This window comes from Micropterus dolomieu, linkage group LG09 (assembly GCF_021292245.1).
Source record: "Micropterus dolomieu isolate WLL.071019.BEF.003 ecotype Adirondacks linkage group LG09, ASM2129224v1, whole genome shotgun sequence".
In the NCBI taxonomy this organism is placed as follows: Eukaryota; Metazoa; Chordata; class Actinopteri; order Centrarchiformes; family Centrarchidae; genus Micropterus; species Micropterus dolomieu.
The window spans coordinates 3,538,113-3,555,609 of NC_060158.1; the positions used below are offsets into that span (position 1 = coordinate 3,538,113).

The following is a 17,497-nucleotide window of genomic DNA, read 5'->3' on the forward strand; positions in this document are numbered from 1 at the left end:
ATCCTCTGATGGCTACTTCCAGCAGGATAATGCACCATGTCACAAAGCTCCAATCATTTCAAACATGACAATGAGTTCACTGTACTAAAATGGCCCCCCACAGTCACCAGATCTCAACCCAATAGAGCATCTTTGGGATGTGGTGGAACGGGAGCTTCGTGCCCTGGATGTCCATCCCACAAATCTCCATCAACTGCCAGATGCTATCCATCAATATGGGCCAACATTTCTAAAGAATGCTTTCAGCACCTTGTTGAATCAATGCCACGTAGAATTAAGGCAGTTCTGAAGGCGAAAGGGGGTCAAACACAGTATTAGTCTGGTGTTCCTAATAATCCTTTAGGTGAGTGTATTATTTTATGTTCTGGCATCTAAAACTCCCAAAATTTCAGGTGGTGCAACCGTCCGTGCAAATAAACAGATTAAGAAAATATTTTAAATTGTGTTTTAAGCATATTAAATTCAAAATAAAATACTGTGGCATGATGTTGTCATGTTGACCAAATTTTACAAGTAGCAATTGTTTTAAAGTTGCTGAGATAATTGAAAAACTTCTGTCCAGCAATTTGCTTGTTTTCAATTGTCAGGTTGGCCCAACAATAAGCATTTATTCCAAAGTGAAAATTTATTACCAGTAACAGGTTATTGCATCATCCAGAGGACCCCAAGCAAACTTTATGTATGTTTAAAAGGTTTAAAAATCCCTTTCAAATAATGACGAGGGCAGCTGTGGCTCAGGAGGGAGAGCGGGTTGGCTGTTAATCGGAAGGTCGGCAGTTCAATCCCGGCTCCTCCAGGCTTCCACCAGTGTATGAATGTGTGTGAATGTTAGTTTCTGTTTGAGCACTTTCGCTCAGTGTATGAATGGTGAATGCAGATGTAAAAGTGCTTTGAGTGGTCAAAAAGACTAGAAAGGAGCTATACAAGTACAGAGCTTTTACATTTACATGATAAAAATACCTGTGTTTAACTTACAGTCAGACTGGTTGTCTTTCCATGTTCGGTGGTACAACCAATGTAATACATGAAAATTATTAATTTATCATAAAACCATTTTATTTAATCAAAACAATATAATTATGAACTTGCTATCAAAAGCAAAAGTTAATACAAGTTTCAGACTATAAGCCCGTTTCATTGGAAATAAGTTGTAAAGTCAGGTGGTGCAACAGCAAGGAAAGTTATTCTAAAGTGACTAATGTTTGGATTGATAATTAAATTGGCCAGCGGTCCAGAACAGCAAAAAGTGAGACAACAGTGGAAGCACAGGGAGAGGAACATTAAAAACATTGTTCGATTACAACTTGCTACAGTAGCAAGTTGTTTTAACTGAATGTGAAATCCTGTTTTTAATCAGTTCATTACTATAGAGACTGTTGACTAAAACACCTTTTTTGTATTTGAAAGAAAATTGTGATTTTTCCGTATATTCGCTGTCATGTCATGGCCTGTGCGACCTCTGACATAAAGCAGCTGTAAGTTGCTTCGGATAAAAGCGTCGGCTAAATGAATAAACGTGATAGCATCAGCACTGAATAACTTGTCTCTGACTGAACGACGAATTCTACCAGGAAGAAAAGCCGTGTTTCCATCAGCGTTTTTTAAATGCACATTTTGAAGTGTCTCGTAAGAAAAGGTTGATGGAAACGGTAAAAAAAAAATTTTTAAATCCTTAATTTCGCAAAAAAGTTTTTACGCTCGGTTGAGGCGTTTTTTGTCGAGTTTATGCACTAAACGGGATGAAACGCCGAATAAGTTCTGACGTGGCGAACTTGTAACTCACGACTGATCAGCTGGATGCAAATCTCTGCAGGTGGCTACATCAGCTGTTTTGTTTAGAATTATCTGGTTTGGAACCCAGACGTCTTGTTTATTACAGACGTGTAACCTCAACTACTGACGTAACCACGCTCGCCGTAGCCTGGTTTATTCGCTCCAAACCAGCTGATGGAAACGCGCAGATTTCCCTTTGTGTTTTTTGTAACATTTCAAAAGTCGGCTTAAAATTTGCATGACAATTAGATGGAAACATGGCTAATGTTATTGAGGCAACTAAGTAGGACAAGTTCATCAAGGCTTTCAGCCAGTAAACAGGATGGTGTATCGGTCAGGACACAGGAATGAAGACGAGGAGATGTAATTTCTTCCTTCATCAGAACATTCCAATATCCATCTTAGTCACTATAGTCTGTATGAAACCAAAAATAAATCACCATTAGGTACTTAAATTACTATGCAACGTGAATAATAAATCCACATACATAATGTAATGAAATCATCCAACATAAACGTCTCATTGCTGCGCCCCTTTAAACATAAATCTACATTACTCCTTGGAAAGACATAAGGAGCTTCACGTATCTCACTGACAAGTTCACATCAGAGATTGCATTAAAAAGGTTCACATAAGGAGCAACGGCGACACCCTCTGGCTAGCCGAGGCTACTGCACAATAGCGTCTGCACGTGGTCTCATGAACACGATACTAACTCTTCTTAACTCAGTGTTGCAGGTGTTATTGCGTAACTTAGACATCAGAAGGCTCACACCAGTTAACTTATTATTTCCTGCAGTGTTTTACAGCTTGAACATTGTGCTAACATTAGAAATCACGCTGGGCACATGTGACTGCACGTTAACTCTACAGAACAGAAACACAACAAAGTTACAGTCACTTACTTTTCGTCATTAACTCAACACTCTGGAAGCTGCATCATTCAGGAGGAAATAAACATGCGAATCGTCACCGTAACCACAGAAGAAGAGTCTTAAAGCGGCAGGCACCCGGAAATGTCAGAGCCTTTTATACAGCCAATGATGATGGAACTGGGTCTCTTTCACAAGTCTTTCCTCCTCTGCAGACGTCTCCTTCTCCTAAAGTATAAATATAAGAGAGAGGGGTTTACAAAATACCACTTAAAGCATTGTTTGCTGTGTAATTAGTTAAATTAAACTGGTAATAAATAACATATCAAACCATTTTGTTTCAAACAAACTTGGTCGGGTCTGTGTGAAGGACTGGCTTCAAACAGGAGACTCACACATAGTCTGAGAAATCCAGCAGTGGGCTCAGTGAGCTGCTGACAGATTCCAGGACGTCCATATCTTGCCAGGTTGGACTTAGATGCCGCGTCTTCTTGTCCGCAGAGAGGAGAGTTAAAGCCTCCTGCTGATCGTCACCCGAACCTGAACCACCTTGTTTGACCTTCCGATACGAGGGAAAGTGATGGCAGATTGAGTTGAGCCAGAGCTTTGCAGCCTCGCCCACTTGTTTAGAGCAGCAGCTTTCACCACATTCACCACGTTGTCTGTTGTACAGTTTAGATGTCTCTCATCCAGGCCCCGCAGTGGACGGTCAGACTAATGCAGGGCTAGTAAGATTCATTCATGTGTGCGGGATTCCTCAATACTGATATCTGCAGCTTTCATTCAGCCTTGTCAAAATGTAATTACAGATTTCTTAAATTGGAGTTTTCAGTAGCTAGCCTCAGGAGGCGGAGCCACAGCTTATTTTCCGGAGCTGATGATGGAAGCAGTGAACGAGTGAGCCGCCTTTCCATCTGTGTTGAGAGTTGTACATTTCTACAGAAAACCCAAAGCTCTCATTCGCCGCAAATCCCTTAAAGAGAAGCTCTTTCTGTTTCAGTGTCTTGTCCACAACAGCAGCTGCCATTACTCCGGCTGAGGCTCAAACGCTTTGCTTGGTCAATATCCAATGAGAAGCCTCGCTTGAGCAACGTCATGCACAACAGTTAGGACTAGTCAGAAGGATTTTTGAGATATCTGCAATTATTATTTGGAGAAATCAAAACTGAATTGCAGATATGTCATTTAGGATGTGACGGGTCGAGGGTCGTTTTCCGTGACATCAATGCTGTTTTCTGTTACTCTGCATCAACGAGTCAGAATGATGATGTGATCCGTCTTGCCTCCTCCTCTCTGTTGAGTGTTGTACATTTGCACCACAACTATGGCAAGCCATGTAACATTTATCCTCCTCCTGACGTAGCTACAGATGCTCCGTCATCTCGCCGAGTCAAAACTCAGGATATCTGTAATTATATTTTGACTTGGAATGACCATTTAAGGTTTCTCCAATTTGGGAATAATAGAAACAGATATCTGTTGTTATAGTATGTTACATGTTATTCTAACCAGTTAAAATTTCTCAGGATGGTGTAGATATCTTTAATTCCCCTCAAGTCAAGATATCTTGATTATTATGACTAGTCAGAATTAATATCTGATGAGAAACCGCAAACACATGAACAGTCCAAAATACAGATACTGTACCTTTAATTGGAGCTTCGACCAGCCAACATGATGTTGCTAACAGATGCTAAATGTTGGCGCTCTGACGCAGCGCTCAAATCTCAGCCTGTCACTTTTATAATTTTATTAGCTTTTTCAGTATCGGCGGCGTCATGGTCTCAGAGGTCTGTTGGAACTTTTGTATTTGATAATGTGGGAAATGCCGGCGTGTAAACAAACTCTCTGTACAGGAGGCGTTCAGTCACACATGTAGAGCCCACAAGGCAGCGTTCACAAACATCTGCTGATGTTGGCGCCAATTTAAAACTGTATAAAAACAGAACGGCAGGAAAAGCAGTTTAGTTTCTTCAGTGATTATTTTGCTGTGTGGCGTTACCAGGGAAACACTGTCTCCTCCCCCAGCGCTGCAGTCCAGCCTATCAGACGGCTCGTTTCTCCCTTGCTGGACATGTTGACAGCGTTTTTCCAGGTGTGCTGTGCTGAGAACGACACCACGTCAGCCTGATGCTGCAACAGTACACATGACAGAAACCCATAAACAGGTTACCATGACGACACCATCAGAGTTTGTCGGCACTGGAGGCGGGGCCATATCTGAGGGAGGCGGGGCCATATCTGAGGGAGGCACCCCTCGTGATTCTGCAGGAAAAACCCTGCATTTTATTCATCTTTCAGTCACCACAGTAAAACACGCAGAAGAGCGATGGCAGCTGCTTTAAAATGTGTTTATATGCAGAGATGTAGAAGGAAAGTCTGTCTGCTTGTTGGTAGCTACAGGGTTAGAGGTGGACAGTTTGTCCGACACACACAAACCTACTTATTTTATTTTGCTGTGCAGATGGTTTTAGGTTTTTTGTGTCCAGATCTTCTTTTCATACAGGAACTTCTTTCGACTTGAAGAAATAGTCCTTCACAGTAACGACGACTCTGTAGACATGTTGCTGTGAAATTTAAATGTTGTGTTTCAACTCTTGAGTTTCACAAATTAAATTCCATTACCCTCCAGAGGCCATCAGAAGGAAGAGAAAAAATGCAGCTGCAAAAATCTCCACCAGATAAAATTTAATTAATAAGTTATTACTGGCTAGTCCAACAGAAAGGAGGCCAGCTCGTCGTCTGTCCTTTTCACTCAACGGGTAAAAGTCAGTCTGCTATTTACTCTTGTCCGATCTCTTGCTTGTGACTTCCTTTTTTCTCTTCCTCGCTTCCTCCGACATCATTTTCGGTCTCTTCAGCCTCTGTCATGATATCCATACTGAGAATACAGAGCTAACTTCTTCCAAAGAACTTATGTTGTACATTGTATACTTGTTGCTTCTTCTTCTCTCTTGTGCTGAAGAGTCATGTTGGTGCCATAAAGCGTTACGCTGTTGTCATGGTAAATGTCCTGCCTGAGATTTCATTGCTACGTAGTGCAATAACGGGCAAGTCAACGTACCATCAAAATGATTTTGAAGTTGTTAATTTAAGATAAAAATATTACATTATGTTGCTTTAAAGCTTGATACAATACTAGTATAAAAAAACGATGGTCGATCCCTCTTTCAAAACCACGGCAAATAGAAAAGGTCCTTGGCAACGAAATGGGACAATTATTTTCTTTTTTATTAACAAACTACACACAGAAAGGAGCACTGTATTACATTTGTATCGTAATTTGTATTTAAGTCCCTCTTATTTCTGTAACCTGTAAAATTACAAATTACCCTTAAAGACAATAAAATAAGTTTAAGAAACCAGCAGACACTATAATAAGGTCTGCCTTTATGCAGATGATGTATTTGTGTTAATAAAACAAAAACTCTGCATCATGTCTCTCTTAATCATATTTCAAAGTCTCCACTTACTCCACAGCCCGACTTAAATCCGCCATCCTCCCATTATCTGTCAGTAACAGAGATAGCTGACGCACATGTCTCTTCAACATGAGCAGAATAGCTGCTGTTAAAACACCTGGTTTAAATCAGTGGAGGTGGGGACTGTATTTTTTGGGGATGAATGTTCATCAGTAATCTCATTTACATTAAAATATTTTGTATCAAGCTTCAAAGTATCAAAACTCACAGTTTTCCTCAATGTGTCTGTCTTTCAGTGAGTCCTGCAGACGTCCAGCAGCTATCTGGGGGCAGAGAAGAGGTTCCCCCTGAACATCAGCAGTGGATCCCAAGTCTGGACCAGGAGGACCCACTAGAGCCCCCACACATTAAAGAGGAACAGGAGGAGCTCTGGACCAGTCAGGAGGGAGAGCAGCTTCCAGGGCTGGAGGAGGCTGATATCACCAAGTTCACATTCACTCGTGTCCCTGTGAAGAGTGAAGAAGATGATGAAGAGAAACCTCAGTCCTCACAGCTTCATCAGAGCCAGACTGAACAGATGGAAACAGCAGCTGACGGAAAGGACTGTGGAGGACCAGAACCAGCCAGGGACTCTGATCCAGATAGACGTTTACAACCTGAGACTGAAGACAAGGCTTTAATCTCTGCTGAATCTGAGACTGAAATCAGCGACGATGACTTTAAGGATTCCAGAGAACTTCAGTCAGGTTCAAACACAAATAATGACGGAGTCCCTGTAATTGATGTTAAATGTAATGCTATAAAAAAGTCGTTCATCTGCTCTGAATGTGGTAGAAAATTTGGTCGCAAGGACAGTCTGCGGAGACACATGAGGTTCCACACAGGAGAGAAACCGTATAGTTGCTCAGTTTGTGGCAAAAGATTTTCTCAGAGGCCGAATTTAATTCGTCACATGCGATGCCACTCTGGAGAAAAACCTTTCAGTTGCTCATTCTGCGACACGAGTTTTGCTGTGCGTAGCGCTTTGGTAAATCACATGAGAATCCACACTGGGGAGAAACCGTTCAGCTGCTTATATTGTGACAAAAGCTTCACACAAAAGGGGGGTCTGAAGAAACACATGACCGTCCACACTGGAGAGAAACCATATAGTTGCCCCGTGTGTGATAAAAGTTTTTCTCAAAAGGCAAATCTGACGTACCACTTCTCAGTGCACACGGGACAGAAACAGTTCAGCTGCAGTGTTTGTGACAAAAGGTTCACCTGGCAGTCGCAGGTCAAAAGCCACAAGTGTGTCGGCGAGAGCAGCAGCAGCAGCAGCAACACGGCCTGATTCATCTGGAAGAAACGTTGAAGCGACCGAGAACGTTTCTGCTTTGGATGTCTGACTGCCCACCTCAGTGTAGAGCAGTTCGAAGGGTTGTGTGTTCAGTCCTCACTTGCTGCTTGTATTTGTTTCTTCCTTTTTCAACAAATTGATCACAATTAAGCATGTGCAGGATCGATCCACGTGGACGCTTATTTTCATGTCTCCAGCATCTCCATTAGAGGAACTTCATTTTAGGAACCTCATTTTCTCATTCAGGGGAATGTTTTCAGAGGTCTGTCAAGCAGGCCAGAGACTACTATTTTGAATTTCCTTCAGAACTTTTCAAAGTAAAAGCTCTCAATTAAACATGACATAAAGTACTCCTGCAAAAATGTTCTCATGCTTTTATTTTGTAGGCTCAATCACTTAAGAGAAAGTGATTATGTGAGTAACTGTTGCTGTGATGACTCAGATCTGTGTCAGCACCAGCTGCTATAGTGGCCTTTTTTATTTTATTTATTTTTTGCCGCTATCAAAGTAATCTGGCTGCGGGCAAGATATTAATGCTGGCGGGCTGCCCGCTGCCGACTGCTGCTGTAGAGGTAGGAACATGAATATAGACAGGGAGTCAGTAAAACCTGTGATTTCTGCACAGGAGTTTATAGTGAATTGTTGGATATTCAGTGACGTTTTGTTTTGGAACTCCTGGTGCTCACTAGAGGATGTTTGAAATCTAAACTTATTTTAAAAAAGAGGGACACCACAGACGGAACAACAGAATGAACCGATGTTTAATATTTTAGTCTTAAGAACACGCTCACCAGACTCTCGGTGTTTATACTAAGCGGTTTCAAAGACTTGGGATCTCATAGAATCTCACGTGATCAAACGTGACTTCAGAGAGAAACAAACATGGAGGCAGACTGTCGTCATCAGCTGGTCGACCATGTGTGTGCGGAGGAGAAGAAGAGAATCAAACTGGATGAAGTCGAGGCTGAGAAGAGGGAATCGGCAGGTTTATACGTTTTATAAAGCAGAGACACGCTTCCCGGCCCAGTTACCCTCCAGCGTGCAGCCAGCATATGTGAAAATGTGTTCTGGTGCTGAGAGTTGATATTTATGGAAAATAAATATTTATTAAGACATTGGCTTTGACTCGTCTGTCACATATGAGCAGAAACGCATGACATTAAAATTGTTTCAAAAGCAGCTTCTGAAGCTGATCCCTCTGTAGTCAGTGTTAGAAAGAAGTGCTGTTTTTGTTCAATGTGGGCTGCAGATGATAAAATGCAAAATGTTTATGTTGTGAACGTGGTTTGAGGGATTAATGATTTAATATATCTAATACAAAGATAAAGAAGTAAAATTATGCACAAACAATCCTTTATTGATTATGAAACACTTTTTTATATTCAGTAACATCTTGTTCATTAATGAATAAAATGAGTTCTTAAGCATTAACACACTGAGACACGTTGATTTCCACACAGGAAAACCTTACCAACACTTCATCATCTGCATCACTGTTCATTCAATGATCCTTGTTTGAAAGATGGTGACGTTTGGTTCTGGGTTTATCTGGTTGTGTGACAGCCGATTGGTGATAGTAGGGATGTAGTTTCAATCCCTGTGAACCGTTTTTCATCCAGATTTATAAAGAGAACGAGACCCACGGTGCTCAGTTGTTTGTGGAAGTGAACATCTACAACCCAGCAGCTAAAACCTGGACTGGGCTCTCGTACCGGACTGACTCTGTGAGTAAACAAACTGATTTCCTTTCTTTCTTGCTTTCATGAACTGAATTTATTTTGTTTACATTCAAGAACTGAACTGAGGAAACCCGTAGTGGAGTTCAGAGCTGGATTTGTGTGCTGAGCGTCTGCGTTTGTGTTCTCGTTGTTTAGAGAGTACATGTTGCTACGTCTGCATCCTTTATTTGATTTAAATCATTTTGATGAATAGAAACAAAACTAAACATGACGCATTAATCTTCATGGCAGCAGAGGAACCAGAGGCCTGCACTAAGAAGCCAGGTAACTTCAGAGGTAACTTCAGGTGTAACTTCCTGATTAACCGGTACCACACAGGGTGGATACGTTTTACCCGACATCTGCTGTGGTGGAAATTTACAATGCATATGTATTAATACACATCTGTACTTGGTGTTGATGGTGAGAAGTATTAATAATAAGACTGGGCACGTTAACACGTTATCGCATTAATTAACACAGACAATTATCGCACCTTAACGCAGTTTTATTTTCTAATTATAATTATTTTGAAGTCCGTTGCTCACTGGCTCTGAATACACATCCAGTCAAACCCTGGGGTCACGGGGGGGGTTGATCAGCCTGAGAATCAACCCCCCAAACCAGCAGCAGAGGGAGAAACAGACGGCGCTCTGGTGAGGGTAACCATGGCAACAGCTTCTGTGCGCTACACAGCTGTAGCCTATTTAACGTCAGTTAAAGTTACAGGCTACATAACTTCACCTGATGGACTTCATCTAGTTTTGCGGGGACACTCTGGCGTGTGAGTCCCTCCTGCTGGTGTCCTGTTTAGATTCTGGAAACTCCCGAACAGCGAGGATCAGTCTCTCTGCCCGTGATTCGTGCTGCGCGTCGCCAACAAAAAGTTCAAGATGATTGAACTTCGGCGGCGGGCGGGCGTGTGCGTGAGGAGAGTTCTTCCCCTTCCTCTAACTGCTGAAGACAGACGTTCCTGCTGACACCTGAAAACAGATTTCTATCTGTTCACCTGCTGCTCAGCAGGAGCCTGTTCTGACGTTCTGATCGTGGCTCTGGACTCTAGATAAAAGGTAACGCCCTGACAATGTGATTAATCACGATTAAAAATTTGAATCGTTGCCCGGCACACATCTGTACTCTGTGTTGATGGTGAGAAATATTAATACACAGTATTGGCAGAATACTTTAGACGTCCCCACGTGTTCTGTCCTCTGGAACAGCAGAGCTTCTTCTCTCGGACCTCCCCACGGCCAGAAGGTGACGCTCCGCCTGGTTCCCTCGCTCGCTCTCGTTACCTCTGGAAACACGCCTGACCCCCTGAGATGAAGCTCACATTACAGACCAGGGTCCATGTGTCTTCCAGCCGGCTCGCAGTCTAGCTTCTCCGCAGTGGGGGTACTGGTCCAAGAAAAAGCTCCAGCACCGGTTACTATATACTAAGAGACAGAACAGGACGGACTGCATGTGTGGAGGTGAGTGGAACATGTCTTTATTATAACATAATAAATCTACTTCTCCCTCTAGTTTATAAAACAGACTGTAAAAGCCACCCGGAGTTCAGCTATCAAGCTCCTCTCCTGTGGAACCAGGTTCCAGTTTGGGTTCAGGAGGCAGACACCATCTCCACATTTAAGACTTTCCTCTTTGATAAAGCTTATAGTTCAGGCTGGCTCCACTACGTTTCTCTCCTATTAGCTTCTCAGCACTGGCCTCAATACAAAATCCAGTTATTCATTCACTTCCTGTTCATCGAAAACCCCGTATCTCCAAGGTTTAGTGAGAACCTGCAGGATGAAGACTTCCTTCATAAACTGAGAAAATCCTCCTCCTCCATCAGCTACACTGTTTACTAGTGATGGCAGCGCGACACCCTGAAACCCTGAACTACAGTTCTGTACAACATGTAATTGTAATTGCTGTAAATTGAGACACAAAAGACAGCATGAACACTCTTATCTATGATGAACAAATCTGTCATTGGAAAAAGTTACATTTTCTTGGGGGAGGACCCCCAAACCTGATGATCTTATTGACCATGATGCATTGCTGCAGATTAAATTACCCAACAGGATATAAAGGAGTGAATCATCTGCAGTAGTAAAATGCAACATCCACATTAATGCAGCGGTAAATATTTATTTCCCAAAATATTAGAAACCCTCTTTAAAGAAACAAAAAGTAAACAAGAGTTAAAGAAAGAAGAATGTTCATGTATCAGCAGAGACTGTGAGGCATCAACATTTGGACAGAACACAGCGCCATAACGTTCCATCCACTTTAAGACATCTTTAGTTTTTCTGGTCAACAGAAAACCAGAACTAATCTCTCTATTTATTGCATTATTACACATTGATCATTACACAGTCTGAGGTGGGAGGTACAAAATTCAAAGGTCCCCAGTTACTTTACTGCCGCTGCTCTCACAAACACACTCATGTCTTTTACACTGTGACTGCCAAGTGAAGCTTTTGTGGCAGACACTGCAGCTGAAGGGTTTCTCCCCTGTGTGAGCCGCCATGTGTCTCGTCAGATGTCCCTTTCGCGAGAATTTGGTACCACAAACCGAACAGAGAAAAGGTTTGATCCCCGTGTGCGTTCTCATGTGCTGAACCAGAGTGTGACGCTGAGTGAAACTCGTATCACAAACTGAGCAGGAAAAAGGTTTTTCTCCTGTATGAATTCGGAAGTGTGCGACCAAATCTGAGCGCTGCCTGAATCTTTTACCGCAAAATGAGCAACTGAACGGTTTCTCCCCGCTGTGGACTCTCATGTGCTTATCCAAGGACCAGCCATGACTGAAACTCGTGTTACAAACTGAACAGCTGAAAGGTTTTTCTCCTGAATGACATCTCATGTGAGCAATCAAGTGTTCCCTCCGGTTGAAACGTTTATTGCAAAATGAGCAGCTGAACGGTTTTTCTCCTGTGTGACATCTTGTGTGTCTTTTCAGATTTGTCTTGTGGCCAAATGTTTTACCGCACTCGGAGCAGATAAATAACTTCCTGTCAGTGTTACTTACAGAGTTTAAACCTGACTGAGGTTCTGTGGGCTTGGCCCAGTCACCATCACTGACTTCAGTCTCAGAAGAGTCTTTAGTCTCAAATGGTAAAAGTCTATTTCGATCAGAGTCCCTGGCTGGTTCTGGTCCTCCACAGTCCTCTCCATCAGCTTCCATCTGTTCAGTCTGGCTCTGATGAAGCTGTGAGGACTGAGGTTTCTCTTCATCATCTTCTTCACTCTTCACAGAGACAAGAGTGAACGGGAACTTGGTGATATCAGCCTCCTCCAGTCCTGGAAGCTGCTCTCCCTCCTGACTGGTCCAGAGTTCCTCCTGTTCCTCTTTAATGTGTGGCAGCTCTGGTGGGTCCTCCTGGTCCAGACTGGGGCTCCCCTCCTGCTGCTCAGGGGGAACCTCTTCTTTACTTACGAACAGCTGCTGGACGTCCGCAGGACACACTGAAACACAGAGACAGAGGCATTGTGGGACTTTAGATGCATCTTTTCCAGTTCATACAATAAATGCATTTATTATCCATAGCGTGTTTTCTAGTGTGTACTGAAAAACAGTAAGCAGCTTCCTTCATTAATATATATAAATAAAATATTCTGGCCGTTTAACTATGACATAGTCCAAAGCCACTAATCTGCAAATAGTCTATTTTATAAAAAAATGTTATCATGACGAAAAAAATTCATACCATTCAATATCGATAATTATCAGGACAGAATTTTCAGGCTGATTTTTGCTCCAAAGTGAAAATTGAAGAAACCAGATGATTATTTGTGTGGTAAAACTTTTCTTTATGGTCAGAACGTGACAAGCACTTGATGCAAAACAGTGGATCACTTCACAAATCTGAGGTAGAACATTCAAAACAATTATGATGAAATCTTTTTTCAAAAAATAAGATTAGATCCTTTTATTTAGATGTACAAAAGGCCTGATCCATTACCAGCCCAGTGCAGTATACCAAAACCACTCAAACCTGTTAAGCAAAACACAGTCAAAAACTTGTTAGGATCCATCCTCCTTGCAGATCTCTTTACCTCCTGCCACATGTTCCTTTTAGCAGAACTACTCACCACCCGATCAGCTAAAACACAACATCAAACACAGAATCAACTTCTGCATGACCCATGAACATATAGCACGTCATTATTAACAACAATTCACCAAATACCATGTGCTAACATGGGTTCTTACATATAATATTATACAAATAAAGCTTCTGTGGGTGTATTAACAGGCTGCTCCAGTGTGTTACTTTGCTGCAGAATAAAGTTTTTCACTCATTTCTTGATCCCTGAAAACTTTATACCGCTGACATTTACATTATTTCTCAGTTTTGCTGACATAATCGTTGTCTTTACCATCTCTTGTTAAAATAATTGTTTAAAAAACCCGTTATTTTTAACCCGGGATGCTTTTATCCGGATGTACACGGTGCCTCAGCAGGAGCTACTAATGTTACAAGAACATCGCGCTCAGAAACGATGCTAACAGTGTTATTAATCTGTGCGAGAGGCAGAATGCTGTTAACAGCTGTTTGCTGACGGTGTAAAAAAGCGAAATAAAATCACAAACAGAAACATTTCACCGTTTCAAGGCCGTGAAGTTACCGTAAAGTTCAGAATACAGCCGCTCTCCGGTTGTACCTGCGGCCGGTTCCCCCGCCGCAGTTAGTCGCCGCTTCACCATCTCAGATCCTGGACTTTACTCATTTTCTCCACGAACTCTGTTTTCACTCTGAGCTGCGCTGCGAGGCTAACTTCCGGTTAGCATGCTAAGCTACCTCCAGTAGCTCCGGAGGCTCCCGGGAGATGAGTCCGAGGTGAAGCCGGAGTGCAGCAGCTTTATCCGGACACACGGAGGCTCTGGCGGCTCCTCGCTGTTGGTGCCAGAGACTCTTTCTCAGCACAACAACGGGACTCGTTCACAAACTAAACATGATGGACGCCATGTTGCTAAAACACTCAGCCGCAGTGAAGACGATCACTTCCGGGTGTCGACCGTCAAAATAATTCAACCAGAAGAACAACAAAATGAACAAAATAAGATAAATTAAGACTTGGTGAAGTTTTGTTCCATTCAACAAATTAAACATGACATCACATCTGCAATGATTATTAAAAACAACATCTGTAAACAGAGATAGGTTATATGAAATATTCATATAAACATTGTGATTTTGATAAAACGCGCTGAGGAACTAAACAACATCTCCAGCTTAGTAAGTAAGTAAATAGCCTAGTTACATATAATTTAATAACAAAATAAAGGTAACTGGAATCTGTAACAGTTACTGGGGACAATCAGTAATTAAATGACAGTAACATGCTCGGTTATGTGTTGAATAATATTAATTTTGTTGCTTTGCATGTTTTTCATGTGCATAATATCTTCCTTCCTTCTGTAAAGTTTGAAGCTGTTCTGATGCTTCTGATTGGTTCTCTTGTTAAACTTCGTCTCAAACTGTCTGTAGAAAAATGTTTAACAGGTGAAAACATCCATTGGAAAATTGAGAAAAGTAATTAAATCGTACTTTGATAAAATAATAATAACAATAATCAGGTAACCTTTTACATTTATTATTATGTAGTGACTCTGTGTCAGTTCTTATAAGCATGAAGACATGCACAACTAGAAGCCAGCTGGACCTGCTGTATGAAGTCTTATTTATGAACTCAAGAATAACTAGGCAGGGGAAAAGTCATATTTCTAGAGGGGAAAGGCATAGTGTGGAGAAGTGTAAATCAACAATGGCAACAGAGCTGGGATAATGCAATAAAAGGGAGACATTTACACAGAATCCAAAGCAAAGTAGGGGAGCAAAGAGGAAATTAATTAATAACTTTATTGCAGACAGAGGTCCATATAACACATCATACAGTACACAATAAAGAGCAGGTGATAATAAGCAGGCTGAGAATTGGGCAAAGCAATCTTAACAGCACACTTTTAATTACAGGAAAACATCCTACAGGAATGTGTGAACAATGTCAGGAGGCTGAAACAGCAGAACATATTCTTACAACATGCAGGAAATTTACTCAGGAAAGACAAGAAATGATAACACAGTTTAAAAAAATAGGACGGGTAGATAATACAGTAAGTGTGAAGGGCAGGAAATGGATATTTGGTTTTCTGAGGGCGACTGGATTAGATGGGCAGATTTAGTATGAATGGAAGCAAAGGGAAAGTAAAGCCTGAAGGTGGCAGTAATGCAACTCAAGCTGCCGTAAAAACCCAAAGAAGAAAAAGCTTTTGCATTTCCAAAGGAACCTTCCCGACACCGCTTGGAGCTCCGAACAAAGTGACGAGTTGTGTTTATTTTGAAATCTCTCCCCGGAAGTGGTCGCTCGTGTTTACAATGAGGGCTTCGTGACGCTGCTTTACTTTTATTCTTCTCCTCTAACGGAGTCCGACATGTCGGGGCTCCAGAGTCTGAAGGTGTTCGTCCAGCAGCGGCTGGCTGCGGCTGTGGAGGAGATATTCGGCCACTTTGAGAGAACAATCACCGAGTATGAAGAGGAGCTGGGCCGCCGCCACCGGAACCTGCTGGATGTGGGTTTGAAGCGGCCTGAGAGAAAACTGCGGAGAGCAGGTCAGTTTCCTTTCTGCTGCTGGGAACATCGCTGGTGCTAAGCTAACGGGAGCTAAAGCGGCCGCACGCAGCTAGCTCCTGCTAACGGGAGCTAACGGGCCGAGGAGGTCCGAGCCGAACCGGTCCGAGCCGAACCCAGCTGTCAGTCATAAGGAGCATCAGCTGTGTATAAATAACTGCATCAACAGGAAACACGTGTAGTGTTTTTAGTGAACAGTAATAATCCAGTTTTTAGTGAAGTGGTGTCTGTTGCACCATCAGGGCTCCTCCTGGGGTTCAGTCGGTCACAACAGCATTATCAGTCCAGGCTTAACTCATATCAGCTGCACAGAACGATGAGCACCAGGTCAGTATTTCAGCATTTGGCTACAAAATGTGCAGACATTTGCACAAAAAGTGTCACGCAACTGCAGTTACTGTCTGTATTCTGAATTATTTATTTCATTGGTAAATGTTTTTATTCTGAGTGGATTCAAATCCTAAAGTCGGCTCATATGAACGGACGGCAGAGTGAGACAGAGACAGATATGAGCCCATTTAGGACTTTAATCCATTCACTTGTTTCTTTTAAATCTTCGCTCATGTTAATACTAAATATGAAAAAGACTAAATAAACAAACAAACTTGGGCCTGACGGTACTCTTAATTATTAGCTAAAACTGCGTTTCCACCAAAAGTACCAGGGACCAAGATCAACGTTGGAACTAAAAGGTTCCTTCAGCCCACGTGTGCATTTCCAACGCCGTCTGAACACCGGCGAAGATTAGGAAAATGAACCAGCTGACGTATGTTGTTATTCGAACGCCACACAAACGGACAGACATCACTTAAAAACGTCACTATCCGTGAGTAAAATGTAGATATGACCTTCAGACTTTATTAGAATAAAAAACAGTGTGAGTATAATGACCTCAAACGCCGACGGACATTAGCATTTCCATGTGACAGCACTCACGTCTGTGTCGCCTGAGTGTCGGAGGAACGTGATATTTTAATGAGCTTTACTACCTGCTGAAATCAGCTGTTTGTTTTGGAGAGGAGGAGACCGTCTTCACCTCCATGTGAAAAACTCCTAAACGAGGAAAACTTAAAACAACAGCTGAGGACCCAGTATTTAGCTGAACTCCCATCAGCTGTAAACACACCGCCGCACGCCGGCTGCTGTTTTGTTGGGTCAGAAATAAGGACCGGCCGGGCCAGTAAAAGACCTGGTCCCTAACCTAACCAACTTATCAAACTCAGCTAATAGAGTAATTTTTACTTTCTTCTTTAGTCAAAGACTTCACTGGAGACGGTCAAGAGTCGGTGCAAAAGAGTTTATTCCAATAAAGGACAAATAAACCCGAGAAACATCCCTGCAGGTCTCAGGATGGAACTGAGCTGGTGGTCAGAGAACATCGCCTTATATTCACCTTAAACTCCACCTTTTAGGTGGGCGTTACACTTGGTCTCCCCCTACAGCAGGGGTATTCAATTAGATTTCAAAGAGGTCTAGTTAGAGAAAATTTCCTGAAGCAAAGGTCCGGAACATCAAAACTATGAACTTGCGTTATCATTCAGTACTATAACCTGTAGTTGTATCAACACATGTTTTTAGTCAACAACGGACTGTCAAATCAAATAATATTTCAGTCAGTTTTCACATCAAACTGGAAGGATAATAAATAATAACTATTCAAATAATAAATTCTAAATTTAAGTAAACTAAAGTGCCTAATTTTTAGAAAAAATGTAATAAAAAGTGTAGCTTGAAGTGATGAAGTGTAG

General features: G+C 42.0%; 4 protein-coding genes across 11 annotated transcripts in view; 2 read left to right on the top strand and 2 right to left on the bottom strand.

Annotated features, from left to right (window-relative positions):
- LOC123976723 (zinc finger protein 771-like) overlaps window positions 1-8,520 on the top strand; it is a 9,635-nt gene extending 1,115 nt beyond the window's left edge. The window contains exon 2 of the mRNA XM_046059071.1: window positions 6,365-8,520. Within this exon, the coding sequence (XP_045915027.1) occupies window positions 6,365-7,401 (1,037 nt within the window). The 3' untranslated portion in view covers window positions 7,402-8,520. The remainder of the gene's footprint in view (window positions 1-6,364) is intronic.
- Window positions 1-17,497, bottom strand: part of LOC123976544 (zinc finger protein 2 homolog) — a 192,147-nt gene that overhangs the window by 65,210 nt on the left and 109,440 nt on the right. The window contains exon 1 of one of the 2 annotated variants that reach the window (XM_046058798.1): window positions 13,848-14,185. The exons of the other annotated variant lie outside the window; for it this stretch is intronic. The gene's annotated coding sequence lies outside the window, so the exon portion shown is untranslated. Of the gene's footprint in view, window positions 1-13,847; window positions 14,186-17,497 lie in introns of those variants that run through there. 2 annotated transcript variants of the gene reach the window in all.
- The window catches only part of LOC123976561 (zinc finger protein 660-like), a 24,118-nt gene that overhangs the window by 1,693 nt on the left and 4,928 nt on the right, over window positions 1-17,497 (top strand). The window contains exons 1-3 of one of the 6 annotated variants that reach the window (XR_006826387.1): window positions 9,884-10,195; window positions 10,346-10,597; window positions 12,372-12,662. Coding sequence is in view for 4 of the 6 variants with exons in the window: in XM_046058836.1 (XP_045914792.1) it covers window positions 15,553-15,730 (178 nt within the window). In the remaining 2 variants the exon portion in view is untranslated. Of the gene's footprint in view, window positions 1-9,883; window positions 10,196-10,304; window positions 10,598-12,371; window positions 12,663-15,406; window positions 16,077-17,497 lie in introns of those variants that run through there. The other 5 variants (XM_046058838.1, XM_046058837.1, XM_046058839.1 and 2 more) reach the window with 5 other exon arrangements.
- On the bottom strand, window positions 11,246-13,920 carry LOC123976580 (gastrula zinc finger protein XlCGF8.2DB-like). 2 transcript variants are annotated; one of them, XM_046058875.1, is made up of 2 exons: window positions 13,782-13,920; window positions 11,246-12,581 (listed from the first exon to the last, which is right to left on the bottom strand). In XM_046058875.1, the coding sequence occupies exons 1-2, from the start codon at window positions 13,822-13,824 to the stop codon at window positions 11,512-11,514; spliced, it is 1,113 nt and encodes a 370-aa protein (XP_045914831.1). In that variant the 5' UTR covers window positions 13,825-13,920; the 3' UTR covers window positions 11,246-11,511. The 2 variants fall into 2 exon arrangements, with proteins under 2 accessions (XP_045914831.1, XP_045914830.1); XM_046058874.1 differs by having other exon boundaries at window positions 13,746-13,885.

Coding starts and splice junctions, on each gene's coding strand:
- LOC123976580 (XM_046058874.1), bottom strand. CDS start 13,824: ATGGTGAAGCGGCGACTAACTGCGGCGGGGGAACCGGCCGCAGGTACA. Junction 12,582..13,745: donor GCTGTATTCTGAACTTTACG/GTAACTTCACGG, acceptor TCTGTGTTTCAG/TGTGTCCTGCGGACGTCCAG.